At 35.8% G+C, this 24,133-nt stretch overlaps 1 protein-coding gene across 1 annotated transcript in view; it reads right to left on the bottom strand.

The window, feature by feature from the left end:
- Positions 1-1,145: 1,145 nt before the first annotated feature.
- FGF10 (fibroblast growth factor 10) overlaps positions 1,146-24,133 on the bottom strand; it is an 80,317-nt gene continuing 57,329 nt past the window's right edge. The window contains exons 2-3 of the mRNA XM_002925486.4: positions 6,568-6,671; positions 1,146-2,774 (exon numbers count right to left, since the gene is read on the bottom strand). Coding sequence (XP_002925532.1) covers positions 2,577-2,774; positions 6,568-6,671 — 302 coding nt within the window. The 3' untranslated portion in view covers positions 1,146-2,576. The remainder of the gene's footprint in view (positions 2,775-6,567; positions 6,672-24,133) is intronic.

Below are 24,133 nucleotides of genomic sequence, written 5' to 3'. Positions count from 1 at the left end.
CTCAGATAGACACACATTTGTGGCTGACACACCATGACATCGTGGCCAGGGGCCACACTTCCCGCAGAGGTTGAGCTCCCAAAATCATAATGATTTTTTTTTAACATACAGTATTCAGGGCTGGAAGTGTTTTTCTTCAGTAGCACAATCCAGCTGCAAAGGGGACCAGAAATCTATCTCAATATCAAGCAAAGATGCTATTTTTAAATGCAAGAGAATCTCCTTACCGAACTGTTTCTGTCCTTATCTGTGTGTGTGTGTGTATATGGTGTTGGGGTGGGGGGGGGTGAAGGGGATGTTTTCTATTTTTGGGTTCTGCAAGCTTTGATATATTTTGCTAGAAGCTGTTTTAGTGTTTGGAGTCCAATAATGATGCCTGTTTACACATAGTCTCCTTGGTAATCTAAATGGCTATGTGAAATACGAATCCAGTTTGTGCCCTGTTTGCTGTTCGTGCAGTCATCTAATCCTGTATTTGTCTCACCAAACGTTTAATTTTGGTTTTGGGTGGTCTGTGTTCATGTGTCAGGTGCAATTATTATTTTAAAATAAAAGAACAAAGATAATCTCGTTCTGATAGCAATACATTACATTATAGGCCTCAGACTCAGTTACCAATTACATTTTCACATACAGATTCCAACCACAAAAATTAAACATTTTTAGAATCTGATTTGTTAAGAAGCAAGTTGGAAGCCAAATGCCATGAAATGCAACTTTAGCCCTAAGCCAAAACTCTGTGCCTCAAATGCATATCTTTTGAAATCCCAACTTTTTTAAGGGATGAAGAAAATAAGACCTTTTATGGGATGACTTTATGGGAAAGTTTCTTAATAAAACTAATTCTTAAATAAGAGATTAACTGGAAGTGCTGGTTAAGCATTGACACAATTAAGTTATAGGAGAAGATCACAAAACACCAGCCTTTCTAGAGGTTAAACTTTAGTAAAAAGACACACTTAGTGAGTCTTTCCCTTACACCAAAATACTGTGTCCAAAAGATAAAAATAAACAGACCTTTTCAAAACAAGAAATATGAAGATAAAACTGCAGCATCAATATAATCTTATAGTTATCACTTAAAGTAGTTAAAACAAATAGTATTTTTCTACACTTTTAAAAAAAATCACTACAGACACTGCAAATAAGGCTTATGTATTTATTTACTGGAATACAATGTGATGATGACTGGTATACTCTTATGTATTGTTTTCTATACCTGCTCTAACAAAATGAATTTTGATATGGTTACATGATGGAATCTTCCAAAGCTCTTTAAATTGACAGCAAATAAGTTTTATTTGGTTTTGTAAAGACTAGATCATACAGCTCGAACAGGTTTCAGTATATGGTTACACATATACCAGGATATATTTGCTCAGTTTAAGCCCCTGGGAGAGTTACACTTCAGAGTCCTTGATAATTCCTTTGGGGGATATGCACTATGTGGGACTCATAAAGGGTTCTTATATATGCAGACAGCCTCTTCATCACTTACCACTGTGACATATGGCAAAAAGTAGTTGGTAAATAATGAGGCTGGGCTACTAAAATTTATTTAACAGTTTTCCTTCTTTTAGTATATTCTTGGAGCCCCATTGGTGTATTGAAAGAGAAGAATTTGGCCTTCTGGTCCCTTTCTTATGAAAGGAAGCCCTAGAGTGATAGATGTTTTGAAACGATGGCAGGTATCTCTCATCAAGCACTGTCATATTTATTGTTGATGGTTCTTATTGCAAAAGTGATTTTAAGTTAACTGATAGCACATGGGGCTCTCACCCTGCTTCCCTATCTCCTCTCCTGTTCTTGAAGTGTTTGCCAAGTTTTAAAAACACTTTGTCATGAACATGCATGTGGTGTGCTGAAGAAAAAGAAAAGGTAAATCAGAGGGCAGCTGCTGAGGATACTCTTTAAAACCCCAAAAGATATTTAACATCCTATTAAATAAATAACTTAGAACGAAATAGAAAGGGATGAAGGCAGAATGCACAAGCATACCATACAATTTGTTGTGTTAGAACAGTTTTACACTAACATGTTTACATTTTTTAAATCTTATCCAACTCTTCCATGATGCCACGCCCAAAGCGCCTTTGGTTGTGCATATGATGTGACCCAAGTGCTTTCCAGTAAATGCTTGCGTGTCTTACTGCTCATTGAATCATCAGGCTTGCATGAGCAATGAAAGTCTTTGATATGAGTTCGTATTCCATAAATAACTTTCCCAAAGATCATTCAATAGATTGTTCCATGTCCCTTAAGTTCTATCTCAGAGGTTAGAAAACAAGAACAGAAACAAAAACTTCACCAAAAACCCAGCCACTTGGTTGTTCACTTAGGACTAACTTTCATCCCATTTAATCTGCCTGTATCTTGATTATAAGGCATGACACAACTAATTAAAAGAACATCATATGTCAGCAGTGAGTACAAAACCTTCAAAGACTTCCTTTCTTTCAAGCAAGCAGACGTCTGCAATATGTCTCTGCCTTTGAGCTACTGTCTTCATGAAGAATTCCAACTAGTCCTGGCAAAAGAACCTTTGGTTCTACTGCAGCCACGAGTATTGCCTTCCTCTACGAGTGTACCACCATTGGAAGAAAATGCGCTGAGGTGTTTTTCCTTCGTGTTTTCTGTCCTCTCCTGGGAGCTCCTTTTCCATTCAATGCCACGTACATTTGCCTCCCATTGTGCTGCCAGTTAAAGGATGCATATGTGTTATATCCATTTTCCTCTATCCTCTCCTTCAGCTTACAGTCATTGTTAAATTCTTTCTGCAAGGGAAAAATAAAATCTTTTATTCCTGTGATGATGATACTTACTTCCATTTGACACAAACCATCCAGAGAACTCCAGTTCAAGAGTTTCCTTTGCTGTTGCCATTTGTACGTAAGTTGTGCCCTTCAACAGATGAGTCAACAACAGAAGAGGAAACTCATAACCACAAAATAGATTCTGCGTTTGAGGGCTCATGATTCATTTTAATTGATCATCATAACCACAAGTTAAACTAACCACAAGTAAAAAGCTGGTGTGTTTTGAATATGACATGGCTTAAGTGTCTAGATTGATGTCAAGAAGTAAACATTCCACTAACAGTATTTGTGATGATCCAATGATAAAGAATAGTGCTATAATCCTTTTTTCCCCCCAGAGTAATGACCAGGGGTCTCATGTGAAAAACAGTTACAGAAAAAAACATGGGCTTATCAAGTTTGCAAACTTTACCTGTAAATCCATGATAAATACACCCGTATTGGTAAGAAAGCAGATCATATTGCAAAATCATAATGGTTCTAGATAACCAAGAGGCCAGGGAAGGGTAGGAGGATGTCTTCCTTTTTTTACAAATACTAGATTTTTCCATTTTGTAGATTACATACAATTATCCATAACTTTGAATTTTAATAGATTTACTCTGAGGTCTAGAAATGATTGAGAACTAGGACATGGAATGCCTTGCTTTGTGAATTATCAGATCAAAGAAATTACAAACATGGTACTATCACTGCCTTTATTGTTTAAACCTGAGACTTTGATCCTGGAAAATTCCACTCTATAGCCATAGTCCTTTGGCTTTGTTTCAGGTGGCCATGTGTTTTTAAGGTGGTCTTTGGGACAAGAATTGATGTTTCCTTCCTTCCATAAATCCAGTATCTCACTCTGGGGGTTACCGATGAAGAGTAACCACTAATCTTAAAACTCTGGCTTTAGAAATGTCCCTCTTCTCTTATATCCACACTAAAACAGATAAAAAGCTAAGGAATAGGGGATTTTGCTCTTCTGGTTCTACCTTTTCCAATCCAAACCAAGGGTATTGTAGGCATCTTTCAGTTGGCCTCTTCTGGGCAGTTCAAATATTTTTCTCACCTTGGGACTTAAATTTCTTTTTTTTTTTTTTCTGAATTCTCAATATCCTGAATGTGTGTATTTTTAAGTGTCTGGGTTTCTGTGAATTAGATGATCATTTTGAACATTACCAGAACCATCAAAAACATAGTTTGTCTAAAACTATATGGCTTCAAAGGAGAGATGATTTTTTACATGAATAATTATATTCATTCTAATAAAGGGGGTACAGTTTAGAGACTATGGGAGGATTGGGGTTTTTTGAGATGATTTTATATTTGCAACAGAGCTGTATATAGGAAATTAGCAGTGGATACTTACTTTTCCTCCCCATAATAAATCTATAGAACAATGTCTCTTTTTTTTTCTTTTTTTAAAGATTTTGTTTATTTATTTGACAGAGATAGAGACAGCCAGCAAGAGAGGGAACACAAGCAGGAGGAGAGGGAGAGGAAGAATCAGGCTCATAGCAGAGGGGCCTGATGTGGGGCTCGATCCCATAATGCCGGGATCACGCCCTGAGCTGAAGGCAGATGCTTAACCGCTGTGCCACCCAGGCACCCCATGTGTCACTTTTTTAAAATATGTATTTATCGATTTGAGAGAGAGAGCATGAGAACTCATGTATGAGTAGGCATAGGGGCGAGGGAGGGGATGAGAGAAAGAATCTCAAGCAGACTCCCACTGAGTGCAGAGCCTGATGCCAAGCTTGATCTCATTACCCTGAGATCATGACCTGATTTGAAAACAAGAGTCATTTGCTCAACTGACTGAACCACCCAGGTGCCCCTAGAACAATGTCTCTTAAAGTGAGGTACACCTGTAGCAGACTCCTAATCGCAGATATTTTTTTTTAATGTTTACATCTTAGCTCAAATGTATCAGAATCTCTGGAGGAGGGACCTAGAAATCTATGTGTTTACAGCATTTAAGTGAATCACAAGTAAGAAAGTTTAAAAAAAAAGGTCTTGGGGCTCTGCTCTGGATGGATCTGAGTGCTGAGTGTATAGTGTGGGACAAGGCAGCCCCTGTCCAATTTAAGCTCACAATATATTGGGGGAAGACAGTCAACAATAAACACATTCATGAGAGAATTTCTGATAAATCTCATCACAGGTAACTAAAAGGGGGGTGTTATGATAGAAAGAAATGGGCATCTAGTTTAGATACAGAAATGGGATGAAATAATTCACACATTGTAGAGTTCAACAAGAAGCACAGGCTCAGTGTTTGAGCTGTTTGGGATAGAAGAAAAAGCTTATTAAATAATTGTACGACACTGTTCATTTCAGAATTCTCCATTTCTTCCTGACGTCACTTTTTTAAAAGAGGTATTCTTTATCAATTAAAAGTTATTCCAATTTTTTTTGCAATTAAAATTGTTTACCTTTTTCTCTCAATCTAGATTTGTGTGATCTGGCTTTACTTTAAAGCTTTAGTTTTGACTAAGTGTATTAGTATTTCTGCAAAGAATATAAATCTGGTCCTCTTACCCAGTGATTCTGATAATAGTAGATTAAGGAGAGATTCAGGCATGTTTGTTCAAGTAAATAAATAAAAAATGCCTCAAAAGTGATTATGTTGTAAACCCCTGAATGGTACCACTTTTTAAAATGGCCCATTACTCTTCTGGGCTCATGAGCAGAACTGCACATAATGGAAAATTTTAAATTCCTTTAACTACCTCCCTCCTCCTGCCACGCAAAAGGCAGTTACCCTAGACAAAGGAATTGGCCCACAGTGTGTGTGCCCAGCTCCCCAGTTAGGAGTGGACCTGATACAATGAAATACAAAACTATTCTGTAATCAGACCAGTGGCTCCTTATTTATTTATTTATTTTTATTATGTTATTCACCATACAGTACATCATTAATTTTTGATATAGTATTCCATGATTCATTGTTTGCTTAAGTTTGGTTATCAAAGTGTTGGATCAGGAACACCTGGAACCTTGTTAGAAATGCAAATTCTTAGATCTTGTCACAGCTTTAATGTATCAAAAAATCTAGAAGTGTGTTTTAATCTTCCCAGTGATTGTGATCAAGTTTGAGAGCTGTTGGCTCTAGGCAGGCAGCGCAATTGTTCTTATGCTAATCAACAAAATAAGGTTATTTACACATGTTGAAGTGATATTCCTCAATACTTGCTATGAATTTAGAGATGTATGTACCCAAAGCATTGGCTGGATACCAGCTGCATCAGTGAATTAATGACTATTGTCTAGGTAAATAAAATTATGAAATTGATTGAAGCCACAGAAATGGTAGATTTCTTAATCTGCCTCCCCATCTCATATTTTAACAGAATACAAAATACCAAGCCCCTGTTTTATCTTCAGCTCTAAAACACACACAGTGTATGGTTTCCTATTCAATTTAAGATCTTTGTTTTCAATGATTCTTCTCCAAGTTGTCTGTAGCACCCGTGCCAATCTGACCAGATGCTTCCGTGAGAGTCTGACCCGTTAACAGTTCATAACATTGACTGACGAATGCCAGCAACAGCCTGTGTGGTAGACTGATGGGTGAACAACAGAGGAAATTACTGAGTTCCAAGAGCTGCTTTGCCAGCCCTGAAACTCTGGTGACCAGCCCACTGTGGCTCTATTTACTAGCAATAGAATGATAACAAAGCTCTTCAATGTCTGAGGGAAACATTCCAAAACTCTGGTAATGATTTACTGCAGTGGACTTGGAAAACTAAAGCAGAATACTTACTGAGCCATAGAGTTTCCCCTTCTTGTTCATGGCTAAATAATAGTTGCTGTTAATGGCTTTGACGGCAACAACTCCGATTTCCACCGAAGTTATCTCTAGGATACCTAAAACATACAATAAAAAAATTTTTAAAAAGCTAAACTTAAAGGGTCACATACATTAAAGTGAAAGAAAAAAACAGAAGAACTATTGAGTTTCAATTTCTGACAGTTCTAAAATTAGTAGGTTTAAAAAACTGGGGGCACCTGGGTGGCTCAGTCAGTTAAGCAACGACTCTTGATTTCAGCTAAGGTCATGATCTCAGGGTGATGAGATCAAGCCCTGTGTCAGGCTCTGCACTCAGTGGGGAGTTTGCTTGAGAGTTTCTTTCTCCTTCTCCCTCTTCCCCTTCCCCCATTCTCTCTCTCTCTCTCTCAAATAAGTAAATCTTTTAAAAATTTTTAAAAAATTAAAAATTGGAAAAAAAACCCCTAATCTCTTTCAATGTGCCTAAAAACCCAGCAAGTATATTGAAACAAGTAATAAGTCTTGAAAAGAATTCTCTTATATTTTACTCTGAGTATATAAAGAAAAATATTGTTTTAATTAAAATGCTTCCTTTGCTAACTCTGCATTTTCAACCCCATAAATATTGAAACAACTCTGTCTTACCCTAGATTTCACAAAAACTTATCAGAGCACACATCTGTACTATGGTATTAAATTAAATCCATAGCGTATGTCAATAACATGTCAGATTTGCCTCAATCTGTAAAAACAGTGGTAAACTATTTCTCCTTTGTAGGACACTTAGATAAACTAAATCTCTTGGCTACATTTAACTGATAAATTCGGTTTTGGAAAATGTGTTGACATTCTGCAACACAGAAAGACTAATCCCAACATCCACATTGTCTTTAAAATAGCAAAATCACTACTCTGGGTTGGGAGAATATCCACTATCCATCAGCATTTTTAAAGGCTTTTTTCCCCTAGAAAAAATGGAAACCTGAGGGAATTTGTAACTGATAGACAAGAGAACTGTTTCCCTAATGCACAGGTTTTGGTTGGTACATCTAAAGGTAATTTTCTCTGAAAGGTCTGTAGGTAACTCTAGGGAAAGCATTCAGTATTTTACCTTGTCTTCAATATACAAACAAATACATCTATTTACATATTTAAAAATACTTTCTTGAGTTTATTTCTTTAATTCTCACAACAGTCCTCAAAGAAGTTATTGCTATTCTTAATTACAGATGAAAAACAGAGGATATGAGATTATATAACTCACACATAAGATGCTAAAGTGACAGAGGCCAGTAATGATGGATCCAACACCTAAGCTTCCGGCTTTCAGACTGTTTTGCTCTCCATCTCTGACTATTTGCCTCTCCCCACCCTTTCTCCCCACCCTTTCCCATTCTCCCAATGGGATCCTGTTGGAAAACCATCTGACAAAATGACACATCAAGATAATAGTCTTTAACAGGCATGCCACAGAGGAAAATGTCAAAGTATCAAGGAAGGGAATCTAATACGTTTTATGTCACAAGCAGAAGGTACAGAGCAAGTCAGGAGGTTGAAATCTTGGGCAAAATATTTAGGACAGTATTTACTTTGCCTAAGAAGCAAGCACTGTCAGTAAATTGCAAGCTGTTTCCTATGTATGCTTTTGTAACCAAAAATTGTTAGGATGAAAAGATTGAAGGATGATTTTAGCAAAAAATAAAGCAGGATTTCTGAAGGTAACAAAAGGAAAAACATAATACAAATGTTGCTAAATCCTTGACCAATCATTTCTGAGAGTGCATTGCACATGATATATCATATTTAGGTTGGAAATTCCTGGGTTTTTCTGCTTTGCACAAAATAGGAACTCAAGATTCAAAGAATTCATCAATCAACTAACCATTTTCCCACCCATCAACCAGTTAAGACTAGTGTGAAAAAGTTCACTATGCTTCAAAATAGAAAGTGGGAAGACCTAGAAGATTCAAGGTTTTTTCAGATTCTGAAAAGAATTTTTTGGGTATGTCGGTAAAGAATAATATGATAATTTTGTGGTAATGAACAATGACTGTCTTTATTATAAACATCTGTTACTGTGAAAGTAACTTTCTGAGGGGCTCAGTGTAGAGGACTTGTTCATTTTTTTTTTATAAAGAATCTCTTCTGTGTTCTGTGTTCTTTGGGTTAGGGTTACTGTAAAGATGATCAAGTTTGCTTATAAAACTATTTTGAAAAAGAGAACCAGAATTTTACTTGATGTTTGTTGTACTAATAACTTAGCATTCTATATTTGTGTATTTTGATGCAAAATTAAATGCCAATTGAAAGATGACCTAGGGGAAAGTAAGTGAAAGGAATACAGATTTCTCTGTATTTCTTACAGTTTTTGTGAATCTACAATTATATCAAAAGTTATAAAGTACTGTTTTGTTACTCAAAGAAACTAACACCTGCAGATTATATCATTAATGAAAGGGAACATAAATTCTATTTCTCTTTCATGTAAGTCAGATATTTTCTAAATTTGAAAATGTATTCTTGTAGTGAAATTCTATTACTTACATCAAGTTTTAACCATATCAGTTTTGATGTCTCTTAAAAGATGAATATGCCAGCTGGTATTCTAAATCTATTTAAGAGCTTTTGGATGGTTTAATTCAAACACATAGGAAGACCTATGGGGAGAAGGGCACTCTTTTAGGAAATGGAAACATAAAGCCAAGTAAGTTGTGGTTTTCCTTGAGCAAAATCTATGCTGTATTGGGAGTAAAAGACAAATACACAGAGAATTACAATAAAACATATTAAGTGATAGTAAGAGCTAAGGTAGAAAACAAAAGAGGCAAAAATAAAAGTAGTTCATATTGGCTGGGGCTCCAAGGTAGAGTTACTATTTGGACATGAGACTTGAATTGGGTTTTGAAGGTTGAATAAGAAGCATGTAGGGGAGAGATGGGGAGACATGAACAAAAGCATTAAGGTGAAACGGTCCAGTGTTTTCAGAAAAATCATGTTTGATTTACCAACTAGAGAACAAGGAACAAGGCAGGAAGTCATGAGAAGTGAGGTTAGGGAGTTAAGTAAGACTCAAAGTATCAACCATCTTGTATGGACTCTAAGAATTTTGACAAATAGAAAGTATTTTATCTAAAAATATATAACTTTAAAAAATATGAGAAAAGGCCAATATTTGGAAAATTTATTTAATAATAGCAATCTGTAAAATTTATTTTGAATTATATTTTGAAATCCTAAATAATAAAGTTTGTCAACATTACAAGTGATTGCGACATAAATCAGCTCCTGTTAATGGGCACATTCTACCTAAGAATGCATTATCACCATAGTAATGGGGAGGATTTTGCAAACTGATGAAATCCAAGTGGAAATAACCTAGAAGTCACAATTTTCATGTAAATCATCTTTTCTTTTAACTTGCCAAGGCATGAGTTATGTTTTGATGAATCATTGAGTAGTTAATCTGAGGAGGGCCATTCACAAGTTTCTTTCCCAGTTTATGCTTCTCATCCTTCTCCAGAAGAGAAGCATCTGACCCATTTTCTCCCTAGCAATCACACTGGACCAAGAATACTTCTCTTTTTGGGCTAGTAGAATAAACCTATTGGCCAGCATGATAACTTTTTCCTTAAACATTTTTTAATGGACACAACATGAGAAAATAAAAGGCGAGTAAAATTTTAATAAAATGGACATAGACAAGGGGAAAACTAGATGTAAAAAACAAATGCAAAATCCCATCATCCTCTCCTAAATAAATAGAACATGAATATATAAAGAAATCCTACAGATTCTTTGAGTAAATTAATTTGACTAATATGTATTAAGCACCAATGTGTAGGGTTTGTGTTAGATCTTACTACAGAGGATGCAAAGACAAACAAGAAATAGTCCTTTCCTTGAAGGAGTTTTAAAACTGGGTAGAATAAGAACATATATAATTAAAGTAATTACAATGCAAAGAAAATATTTTAAGAGGTACATGAGAGATAAAATACATTGTCTTGGTTTTAAATAGTAAAGTTGTTGTCCTGAAGAAGATGGTTGATGTTTGAGGTGAATCTTTCAGGGGTAGGATTTTAGTAGGTCAGAATTTGAAAAGTTGAGAGGAATAGTCTATGCAGAGAAAAATGAACAAGAAAGGCATGGAGGGAAAAGGATTCGGTGTGTATTTGAGCTGTGGTTGTCTCTCCCCACCAATCGTACTTCGTGGGGACCGCTCAGTAAAAGTACAGACTGTACTTCATTGGGCAGCAGTGGTGCTGTCCTGGGTGAGGAATGTACTTTTCAAAAACTTTGTTGTGAAACTTGGAAGGAGCTCAATGAAAGTCAGAGCCTCATGAATTCAGAATCAGTCACGTCTGTTATTTTGCTCTAAATATTTTACTCGAAATTATAATGGTATATAGTTGATAGTTTTAGTTGGTGTCCTGAAACATATTATGATTAGTATAATGTAATACACAAATCCTAATTTCTCTAAACTAAACCTCTTTCTCATGAGTTGTTGTCAAGTGTCCCACATAGGTTATGTTATATTATATCCTAACATAAAAAAGCCTGTAGAACTCCCCAGAGTTGTTATCACATTTCCACTGTACACCTCAGAGATTATGTGGCCATACTCTAGAATGTGGGGCTAAATGGCTCCAAATGTGGTCTTGAAAATCACCATAGATCATACCTCTTTAAGGGTGTATCTTTCTCAAAAAGCCATGCCAATGTGGTCTTCTTCTACATACATACATAGTTCATAATATGTGCTCAATTTATTTTTATTGGATAAATTATTTTATTTAATGAATCAATAAGTGATCAGTCCAGCAACTGGCTGAGTAAAAGAAAACTCAGTATTATTTAAATATAGAATTTGTTTTAATTCTTTTTTTTTTATTTAAGATTTTTACTTTATTTATTTGAGAGTGAGAGAGACCGAACACAAGCAGGCAGAGGGGCAGAGGGATAGGAGGAAGTAGGCTCCCTGCTGAGCAGAGAGACCAACAAGGGGCTCAATCCCAGGACCCCGGGATCATGACCTGAGCTGAAGGCAAATGCTTAACTGACTGAGCCACGCAGGCACCCCCAGAATTTTTTTTCTTTTGATAGTATGGTCAAATTTGTAAAAGCTTGAGATAATAATTGTACATTCAAATAAAATGAAAATGAAAGTAAAAGGAAATGCCAAAATGAACATACTTTAAAGGAAAAGTCAGTGAATTACAAAATATAAAGATTTGTTATTGATAGACAATTATTACAAATCTGAAACTCCTTTAAATTTTCTAAATAATATATGTATGTCTCTTCAACTATTCATTATTAAAATTGTGAGAAAAGAGGTCTCAAACATGGATCAGAAAGCCTATGTAGAGTGTGAGGTCTCAAGGCAACATTCTTGGTTAAGGAAAGCACCATCTGGGGTAAGTTGAATTTAAAGACAGTAATAGCACAAAAATAAAGAATGACACAGAGTGACTGTCATGTATCATATACTTTAATATTCATATCTGAGCCTCACAAACTATATCAGGCAAGCATTATGTTCTACACATGTTGAAATTGGGCCTTGGAGAAATTAAATAAATTGGTGAACACACATTCACCTAGGGTATGGTAGATTTGGTATATGGATTCAAGGCCCATTCTCTTTCCACTAAATCAGGCTTTGTTGAACAAAATTGAATATAGCAAAATAAAAAAAGGCAATGATAAAGACTGTTTTACCTATTTTGAATACTTCTCCATATTATAGCAAACACTTGATTTTTAGATTTCAAAAGTATTTTAGAGAAGCATACTGATTAGTCAACACAAAGCAATTAATTTCCATATAGATTAATTTTCTAGGTGACTAAAGTTTTAGAGCTCCTTGGACGTTATTTATTTAAAAAATAATTTGGCACCTTTGTCTCCAAGTTCATTCACTTCCTTGTTCATATCTGGAGATTACTACTAAGAATTTAATGTTTTTCTTGATGACTCACGGACATCAACATTATCTCTAATGACTTTCTCTATTATGAAGTAAAATGCTCTGAAGAGCTTCTGAGTACCTTCATTAAAATAAGCTGATGAGTTAATATGAAATCTGGTGAGAATTGAGTCAAAATTATGGACAAGGCTTGGCGGTGTTTTTTCCTGAGTATAGGATATAAGGCTTTGTGTAGAAATCTTAGCTCTTTTTGATAGGTTCCCCAGAGAGTGACATTCTACACAAATGTAGTGCAAAATTCTGGGGAGACAAAAATATTTAGGTTTTTGTCTAGAACAAGCTACATTAATTTTATCTTTTATATCTCTAGTAAAACGTATTGTAATTTTCCTATGTTGTAAAAATTGTGATAACTTGCAAACGATCTAATGGGGTATAATTTTCCTTCATAAATACTTTTATGGAAAAAATTACACAGCAATTATTATTTCAGCTGGTAGTTCGCTGATACCCTTGAATTTGTTGAAAACATGATTCCACTCATGATTTTTTTTAAGATTTATTTATTTGACAGAGAGACAGCCAGCGAGAGAGGGAACACAAGCAGGGGGAGTGGGAGAGGAAGAAGCAGGCTCATAGCGGAGGAGCCTGATGTGGGGCTCGATCCATCCCATAAACGCGGGGATCACGCCCTGAGCCGAAGGCAGATGCTTAACGACTGCGCCACCCAGGCGCCCCACCACTCATGATTTTTGACAGTGAAATGCTACTTTACATCTAGGAAGTCCAGTAGATTGTAGGTTTATAAGATCATGTCCAGAAAAAGTGTATAGCAGTTTTCAATATCTAAATAATAATTAAGAATATTTCAAATAATGTTTTCATTTCTCTTTAATGTGAAACAGAGTTAAATTAATTGAAGCCTCAACACATTATGTGAATTGCTGAACTCTCACAGAGCACAAAGGATCTCCCTGAATACTATGCTAAGAGTCTTGACCAAACAAGCTGTCTTCCACCTGCACTAGGCTGTGTCCCTGAAGGTGACCTTAGGTCCCATGCTGAGTCATAAGAAAATGCAATCCTGTCCAATTGCAAATTATACATTGTCCCAACCCACCTTCCCAAACCATTTTCAGTAATCCCCTACCTACTCCCTTCTGTAAATTTCACTTCCACAGTCTCTTATCTCTTTTTTTTAGACCACCTTTTCCATTTTCCGGTAATCCCTCTTTGTTTTCCCTTAATAGCCTCAGTCACCGTTGTCTTAGTTGGAGTTGAGCTCAATTAATATTGTAGTTTCTTTCCCTTACTGCAATAGTTCGTCTTATCACCTTTAAGAAACATCTCGTGCTGTTTGTTTGCTGGACAATTACATGAGCTCAAAAAATATCACAGAAATTTTGAAGTAGAAAACTGTCACCAAATTCATAGGTAGCATGTGCCCAGCAAAATAGTCCATGAGGTGAATGCAAAAAAAGGAAGAAGAGAATGGGTTTTTGAAGACTGACTGCAAGAGGAGAGCACATAGCTGAGAGGTAACAGAACTATGGTAGTATCTCTTACCTTAAGCAGACCTGTTATGGATTGCATATTTGCTTGACCTTCAACAATTTCAAAAAGTGCATCTAGACTTTAAGTTAACTGTCGAAAGATGTCAAAATGTATCTAATTGCTGTATATTGGTAGTGACTGGACACAGCATTTGTGACATTAATTTTTTGTATTATCTACTTATTTTCCCATTTCATTTCTCTCCACCCTGCCCCCCAGCATCTGTCTGTCTGTCTCCCAGGCATGCTTGCACGTGTGCATATGCACACACACATACACACACAAGGCAGCTAATAATTTCACAGACACATATGCACACACAAATTTTTAAAGGGAACATCAAAGTCATATTTTATGTGACAAAATTAATGGAGGAGTTTAGATGTAAATGAGAAGGAAATAGCTCGAGAAGAGCAGAAGAACTTGGTTTAACATGTCAGCTCTGTTACTTAACCAGCTATATGACCTTGAAAAAGTCATTTATAATTCCTGAGTCTTGGTTTCCTCATTTGCAGATTGGGGCTATTTGTCTACAGCTCACAGGATTGCGTAGAATTTGGAACAGTGGCTACCAATAGGTATTTACTGTCTGTTGAATCAGGATGGTGGGGAGTTAGCCAATTTTTCATACCAGTGATTCTCAAACTTGAGCCCGTATCAGAATCATCTGGAAGGTTTGTTTAAACACAGATTACTGAGATTTTTGATTTAGGAGATCTGGGGTGGGACCAGAGAATTTGAATTTCTAGCTATTTCCCAGGAAATGCTGATTCTGCTGGTCCAGGGACCACATAGTGTTCTATACACTGTGATTCAGAGACAGAGCAGGCCTTTGATATGAAAAAGCATCGACAGAAACATGTGCAGAGAACAGAGCCACAAACAGGAATAGACACAAATAATGGTGTTAGCAGCTTAACATTAATGAAAAAATTTTAAAGAATGTGGAAAGAAGTGCTAGGTTTTTCTTTTGTCTATTTTTGATAGGTGTGGCACTCAACATCTGCCTAACTATAATTATGTGGATTTGGAATTTGTGTACAAATATACCTCATTTTTGTCTATAGGCAGTTTTTTTTAAAGATTTGCAATAAGATTATCATAATCTTTATTTTCTTCCCCTTACTAAGAGTGTGGAATTGTTGGTTGAAACTTAAGTGCCTTCAGTTACTCCCTTAAGTATTTTACATGCTGGGGCTCCTGGGTGGCTCAGCCATTAAGCGTCTGCCTTAGGCTCAGGTCATGATCCCAGGAGGGATCGAGCCCCGCATCTGGCTCCCTGCTCGGCAGGAAACCTGCTTCTCCCTCTCACACTCCCCTTGCTTGTGTTCCTTCTCTTGCTGTCTCTCTCTGTCAAATAAATAAAATTTTTTAAAAAAGTATTTTATTTGCATTCTCATAGGGCAAATTGTGTTAACGCTCTAAAAAATTAAGGGACTGTGGTCCCTTTGGAATTACACTCAATGTCCAAGAAATTGCTACAAATCAGTAGAGATAGTCACTTGATCCCATATTCTCCACCCAGAGTTAATGGCATATACTTGCTCTAGAACGATCTCACCACCTTTAAAAAGAGGACACCAGAGTGGGTAATCATTAATCTAGTTCTGGCCCACTTTGTACTATGTCAGACTCCAGATGCCCATTCAGCATAATGCAACAGAGTGATTTAGTTTCTCCGTCATCCACAGTTCTTTCAGATACCCTTGACATTCATTTAGAATTGCAGACAGAAACAGGACCTACATGCGTTAGCCGAAAATTCTTACCTTCTCTATATAAGAAGATAGATAATTTTCTCAATTTGCTAAAGACCAGAGTGACCTTTAACATTTTTCAACTGGTGCTTCAAGGATAAATACAGTCATTAGCTTGGCCTTATTGAGGAATATAGTGGCAAATTCTGAAACATTTGTCAATTTAAGGCTATAATTAATTGACCGGTATTGTAATTTAACCATTGTCAATGACCTACCATGAAAAGTATCAGAAGCTAACAACACAATCTTAGGGACAGTAGTCTCAGTTGTAAATTAATTATTTAAGTGTGTTAAAGATTAATTTTCTACTGCATTTTTAATTGTAAATGAGATGTGACTCTGGAGTCTTCCATGTTGATCATTAGTCAACAAATATTTGCAGATGGTCATTTAATGTGTCTCTTCATGGCACTGTGCTAGATCAATAGATTTAGTAAATGTGACAATTTCTATTTTTTCCCTCTCCAGAGATAGTCTTTTGTCCACTTAACTTTTTGAATTATTTCAGGAAATAGTTATCAACATTTTAATAGTGCCACATTTTCAAACGTTACCTTCTGTGTTCTTAGGATATATTCACAATGAGACTTAGATTAGATGAGCTTGGGCGTGTTCAGGGTGGCATGCCTGTAGACAAGACATTAATTATATGTTTGTAAGGATGAGGGTTTATTTGGAATTTTTGAGAATTGTCCACAGTGAGTGTTGATATAAATTTAACTAACTTGCAAATCAAGAAAAGATTGTATGGCTAACTTTGCATGAAGTAAAAACTTAGAAAAGCTTGTATGCCCCTAGAAATGGGAATCATACCCCTACTCCCAACCAGCAGCTATCTGAAAACAAACCAGAATGCTTATACATTGAATCATTTGCTGTGACCCAGGATAACTGACATTGGATCCCATTTTACAATGGGATAAATGGTAGGAAATAGCATAAAACAGAAGAGTTTAGAAAAGGAGGCTGAAGATACCCTCAGAAAAGCCCACTACAATTCATTTGAATGGTAAGAAGGCCATGGGTAAGGCTGAGAGTAGTTACTGAAATTATTTCTTCCTGAAAAGTAAACTTCTATACCAGAAAATGTATTTGTATATATAGTCATAAAGCTATTTATAGTTTTGCCCATCTTTTCTCTATTTTTTAAGTAAAACCAATTCTTTAGGAAAAATTTTAGAAAATTAGAAATCCTAGTTTCTTGCCAGGGTGTCCTAGCGACACCCAACTTTTGTCCTATCTTATTATGCCTCCTGCATTTCACATTTGGGGGAAAAGCCTGATGGAATCCTCATGTGGCTTGTGTCTTCATTTGAGCCTTGGAGAAAAGGAAAGTCTGCCATTCTGTATAGGAAGGGTGTTAAATACTAACCATGTAAAAGTAAGGGACAATCACTGCAATGTTTTTGCTGTTGGAAAAATCTATGGAGAATACAAAATAGTGCTGGAAATGTGTTATGTTCTATTAAAGTCCACCAGCTTTCTAAAGTAGATCTACTATGATAAGGAGGTGTTGGCAGGAATGTCAGTTGTAATACTTCCTCACCTCCTACCAAAAAAAAACCCCTATGTTATTATAGATTATTTTGAGAAATGTTCTGTGTTCAGTTAAAACTTCTGATCAGTCTAATTTAAAGCACAGACTTCAAAGCCTCAAAATCAACTAAAATTACTAAATAGGAAAACCTGGTCTCATTTTTTTTAATGATAAAAGTTTAGATCATTTAAGGCTTAAGAAAAATTTAGGGTTTAGTAAAGTAGAGTCAGAGAAGAGCTTGGCAAAATCTAACAATTGTCTGGTTCATCTCTGATTCTCTTCTGTAGCCGATGACACTAAGAGATCTAGGGACATCGAGGAACTTACCGGGCACCTCTAGGAGATTACTTAGGACTGAAATAGTCCATGTTCTTTCTACCACACCATGAGGCTCCTATAAACATTTACAAACTGTTGGCAGCCAGGCAAAAATTTTATATCTACTTAATGTTTTATAGACTAATTTATCTTGTTCATTACTCAGAAATAATTCATTCTAGTTGAGCTTGACCACTACATTTTATTTATAAAGAAAGAAAAACTTAAAAGCCAACAGAAAGTGTTGGAGAAATTACTTCATGGCATATTTCACTAAATGGGCACCATGTCAGTATAGATACCTCCCTTAAAGACATTCCTATAAAATGTCTACCACATTTACTAATGTTTTTATGAATTTCTTTAATATAATTACATATAATTTAGACTATCTTTTCTCCTCAATTTAATGAAAAGAATAAAGTGGGTCAGTAGAACACATCTTGATGTTGGGTTTCTGGCAAGAAATAGTCTTAGTTGATGCATTGAAATGTTCACAAATTAGCTAAGCATGAACAGCTCTAAATAGCTTAAAATACTTAACGTAGAACAAGTTTTATGATGCAAACTCAGGCTCACTTTGAACACATGTATGGTAAATTTTCTAAACTTTCAAAATGGTATGAAATAATTTATAATTAGCTTCTTAACTCAAAGATGCTTTCCATCGTTACTTAGATAGTGGGTAATTATAATACTAAGAAATATAAATACTACTATCAGTATATATATTTCTATTTAACATGTGGAAAGACAATTCACCTGTTTATATATACTGGCCAAACCAAAACTTTTACCATATATGAAACTATATATTTCTGTAACTCATGATATTGGCAACAGGAATTCTGGCTTCTGCTGAAAAGGGGGCTTAATCAAGATGGGAAGCTCATGGCCCTCTGGACTGAAGATTGCCCGCTTTTGGCCGTACATCAAAGTTGAAGTGATTCTGTATCCCCAGAGTCCCTGGAACTGCCCTGCAATTGCCACAACACACAGCTGGCAAAGAAAACAGATCTCTTGGGCTGGAAATAGAAGCTATAGATAGCTATTCATTTCAGATCACAAAGTAAAGGGCATAGCCAGTATTTTGCAGAGCATATTGGAAGGAATGCTTTCATAGAAATTAATGTAAAAGGTTTTCTTGGTGCTTAAAATTGGTATTTGGAGACAGCATAAAACGAAAGATTAAACCTCCATGTAAGAGTATGACGTTATAGCATAGACAACAATGGCAACAACAGAAAAGCAACATGGGAGAAGAGGAGATGTTCTAAGAACAGATACTGTTACCTTAACTACATGTGGGATGGTGGAGGGTTGGAGGGGGATATTATTCCTTCTCTAGTGAGATGCAACTAAGGATTGATATTAGAACCCAACACATATCCATTATTGCTCTTTGTCATTATACATGAGAAATGGAATGCTATGTATGATTTTTAAACTCTTATTCAATATTTTTGTTGTTCTCATTATATCTCGAATTAATAGCTATCTATAAAGAAAACATTAGACAAGAAGAATTCTATTTGGCACATTATATCTCTTTCCTCATGGTGGATGATGACCAAGAGTTATCTCAATATCACATCTTATTTAAAAACCAATGCTTAGTTTGGTTTAAAATAATATGCTCTTGGGTCACCTGGATGGTGCAGTGGGTTAAGCAACCAACTCTTGGTTTCCACCTGGGTTGTGATCTCAGGGTCAGGAGATTGAATCCTGCATGGAGCTCCATGTCCAGCATGGAGTCTGCTTAGGATTCTCTCTCCCTCTGCCTCCCCACTTGTGCTCTCTCTCTCAAATAAGTAAATCTTTAAAAAAATAAAATAGTATGCGCTTGAGAAAGTGCACATATCTTTTAGGAGAAAACATGATCTATGTGATCCAAGTTTGAAAATAAAAACTTATGGATAAGGGAAGATTATATGTAGGTGGTGGTCCCGAGTGATCAACAGGAACACTTCGAAGAGCTTAAAAAATGCAGAGAGTCAATTAAGTGGAGAAATATATATGTATATCTTAGACAAGTGTTATTTTATACTCATCTTCGTGAAAGTCTTAGTAAACTTTTCTGAATAAAACATGCTGAAAGTTTAGCATTTAAGACTAGAAGATAGGTTTCAACTACTATATACTTGAGTTCTTAAGTATATATGATTTCTGGGATCCAGATTATAGAAAAAAAATAAAGAGAAAACCAAAACCTAAAAGTTAACATAGGAGAAACACTGAGAGAAGTAAAATGATTGGACTGATTAGATCCAAACCTTGTGAACTACAGATGTTTCACTTTACTCAATTCAAATTTTAACCCAAATTGTTAAAACCTTTAAAAATTTGGGAGAAAAAATAATATTCAACGAAAAGCTATCTTAAACTTCTTGGTAGTATACTTCAGTTATGCTGGGTAAAACTCCACAATATTGTTTTGAAGAAATGTTTCCAATTATGTATTTATCAAAATCTGAAAAATTCCCCCAGAAACTCAATTAATATTATTTAATTCATATAATCAATTACAAGAATTTGAATTGACTTGTTCAATTCAGACTAATTTACACAGTATTGTCAAAAATTATTAAATTCAACTGAAATAAGATAATTTATAATAATTTATGGAGATTAAAATTTTGGTGCATGGATATGATATAGGGGAAAACAGAAGCCAGAAATTTGAAAATAATTTGTCAAATTGCCACTAAAATGGCAAAATACAAGTCTAGGTAAAGTGGTTGGCTTTTTAACAAGTCAGGTTAGTAAATTAATTGAAACATCTGTAAAAAAAAAAACAACCAGGTAACATTCAGTAGTTTCACACTATTCGATTTCTATTGCAAATATTTCCTCCTCTCCTACTAATTCTAGATGACCAAAAGAAAACTCTGGTTGTAATATAATTTAATTTAGTACAAACATTGAAATATTTCAGTGTAGATTTTTCTTGGGTAAGATTCAAAGTAAACCCTGTTTGTTTTCATATAAGAAGCTTTACAAATGATATCCAAAGAGATTCAAATCTAGTGTCATAATTTAATTTTAGAAGGAGATATATTTAAAGTCTCCATATTTTACTAAAACAGACCCAGAAATTCAGGACCCATAATACAATATACATTTCTTGGTTAGTGCTATTAAATAGAGGAATAGAAATATGCACGTCTTATACAAATAAACTAGTTAAAATACAATTGTAAACATTAAAAAATTAGTCAAATAAATAAAAATAGAAATGCCTTGAATAAGCTCACAAAGCTTGATTAAACTATGGCAGCATGGAAATGGGGCTCAGGAATGGAACTCTATTAAGCAATTTTTATTTATGGATAGGTTACAGCTCCTCTGTAGCTGAACTTAATTCTTGATGCATTGATCAAAGAACTGGGCTTATTTTCTTTCAAGGAGAAATGTTCAGTACGCAGGTTTCAGATTCTTTCAAAACTCTGATCTTGGATCATTTGGCTGAAGTGAGAACTGTGGTGAAGAACGAGAAGTGTGAATTTGGCTAGAGGTAGGAAGAGTCTCCATTTGCCCTGAGTTTGTTGAAAGTGTGAATCTTCTGTTTCTCCCTGTGGGCCATATCTGTACTACCAGCACCTCACCCACAGCAGATGCCCATCATATAACCATGGAACAATTAATTAATTAATCTCAATAAATTCATGTGCAAAGTACTTGTTTCAACTTTGGCAAACTTATTTTCCTCTGGAGAGAGGAAAGCAGGGAAAGGTATTGGCAGGTATTCCTTCTTGAGGGTGCCAATGCAACCCTAGGTACTTGGGTGAACCCTGAAGCCAATTCATTTTCACCTTCCAGGGCAGACAGGAGTGTAGAGTGTCCCCCCTCCACTGCCCAACTTGTCTTCCATTCTCAGCACAGTCTCTGACTGACCCAGAGACTGATCCCTCATGTTCGTCTTGTGTATATATATATTCCACTCAAAGTAATGAGTTGTTACCTCAAGGGACTGATTACCAAATATAACCCTATGAAAATATTTTTAAAAATATTCCATGTTTACTGTGTAAAGCCACCTACTGAGCATAAAAAGAATCACTGTGATTTGCATGGTATAGGGAGAGAAAGAATAAAATGAAGTCCCAAGCCTAAGTGCAGAATTATTCTGCACAACAGGACCACTTTATTCCCTCTCCTCAGATAGGTGTGCAGTCATAAGAACCTATTTGAAAAGCTTAAAAAAAAAAAGTCCCCTAACCATAAAGTCTAGTATCCCAGCCCACACCCTGTATGTCCTTTGCCTCAGAAACTTGGTCAAGGATGTTAAGGTAATGAGGTCAGCTGCAAATGTCCAAATACAAACAGTTACTTGTTGACTCTAAAACCCTGATGGGTGTTTTCACCTTGAGTGCTTAACAGCTTTCTGACATGGTGGAGATCCTATCTTTATTCCTCCAGCTTACAAACAGCCTTCTCATCCCTCTTTGCTTTCTCAGTCAACACTTAAATTCAGAGAGGATGACAGAGTCTTTTCTTTATGTCTAGACTTAAAAGCTCCTAGAAGAGTACAATCATTTCACGCCCTTCCTCTTTCATCATCATCAACTCCTCTTTTTATTGTTTCTCTAACCTGCCATTCAACAAAAACAGCCGCTAATAATTATGTTTGTGGTACTAGGCTCTCTGATCTAATTGCACAGACTTGTGCCACATGTCTTGTCCAGTTACACAAACTTGATTTCCAAAAAGAGAGCGTCAGAGACATTTGCTTAGCTCTCTTCCCACTCACAAACTTCAAGGGATGTGCACATGATCCTGTTAAATGCCTGTACCTGACCATTGTGTTCATGTTTTATTTTCTTTCACCTTCATTCAACTCTTCCAAAAATACTGGCATCCCTGTTGAGTGAGGAGTGTAGTACTTATTGGAATCTGATAGTTTCCTTTTTTCAGTTGCCTGCTAGCTAGCTACGATGTAAGGTAATCACCTGGGAAAGTCAGAGGTATTTTTGACTTTTAAATTGAAGCAAAGTATTGACAATTTTTTGGCCAAATTTATTAACGGCAGAAAAAATACATAGATATATATATATAGTCATTTTCTTTGCAAGATACTTTCTCAGATGGACTCTGTGTATTTCTCCTAATTCTAACTATAGCCTGACAATCTCCTAATTCTAACTATAGCCTGACAATCTCACCTGACAAGTTTAAGAGAAGAAAACCGTATAAGGAAAATTATTGCAAGTAGATTCTTATCCAGAATAATTTGTTGATATATTTGAAGAATTGATATTGCAGATAAATATTTTGCTCTTACTTTTAGCAAATAGGTATATCTCATTGATTTCTTCTGACTTTACCAAGTCTAGGTTTTATTATGTTTGTTGAAGCCGATCTCTTCCTAATTGGTTGGCACATTTTGATGATAGGCTTTTAACCTGACATCGCTGTCTTCTTTATCAACACCTCCAACCTCAAACAGCACCCATACTCACATGATAACTTAAGTGAAAAATATCACAAAATGAGCATACACTCTGTATCAGGAACATTTGTTTTGACATCTATGGCTCAGACTTTCTAAGTAGTCCTGGCACAATCACCATCTAGTCTCCAACACAAAACAGCTGTTTTAGGTGGCAAAATCTTGTCAAGCTGAAGAACCCAACCCTTCAGAATGGGTAACTGGCAAGATCTTGTTCCAATTTGTCTTTAGTTTCTACTGAATCTAGACAAACAACTGTGAATTTGTGCCAAATTTCTCTTCCTGAAATAGGCAGCCTGGCTTCCCATGGAGACATAGAGTTTTTAGAGCCTTAATGTCCCCAGGGTATCTGCTAGTACAAAGCTGGCCTTGGATAAGCCACATTAATAGCAGTTTCCTCTTGTCATTCTTAAGCTGTTCTTTTATATTTGTGAGCTCATCCACAGGAGTTAAATGTTTCGCATATATTTTTACTACTTCAATAGCTGACACTTACTCAAAAACTGCAAGTTCTTTAATCCTTTAGTAAATAGCTTTTCAACATTTCCAAAAGTATTGGATTTTCAAAAGAAAGTTGACTAAAAATGCATTATAAACAAGGTGCAAGGAGACAGTGGTAGTTGATACTTCTCTTTCTCAACATATGGCTTATGTTACAACTGAGCAGGTCCTCAGCTTTTATCTCTGGAAGCTGTGAGGTTGACTGCTTATAAAGTCTCATTGTCTAATTAATCCTTACTTAAAATTCGCCTAAGTAGGTCTAACATGAGTAGGAAGTTGGTTTCTGTTAGTTGTTCCACCTTTCACCCTACCACACATCTGGGAAATATTCAGTTTAAGATCAGGTCCAAGACTTTTGGCATTAACTACCTCTAAACATTAAGATATCACCAGCAATTTGCCTCTGCTTCAGAAAATTAAAAGCATATTTGAGATATAAACATGAGTATGCCACTAATATTACTGGTAATATTTGAGAGCTGCTCTTTTATTATGATGAGGAAAAAAAG

The sequence above is a fragment of the Ailuropoda melanoleuca genome, chromosome 3 (genome assembly GCF_002007445.2).
Source record: "Ailuropoda melanoleuca isolate Jingjing chromosome 3, ASM200744v2, whole genome shotgun sequence".
Lineage (NCBI taxonomy): Eukaryota > Metazoa > Chordata > Mammalia > Carnivora > Ursidae > Ailuropoda > Ailuropoda melanoleuca.
This window is presented reverse-complemented; position numbering and strand designations above follow the sequence as displayed.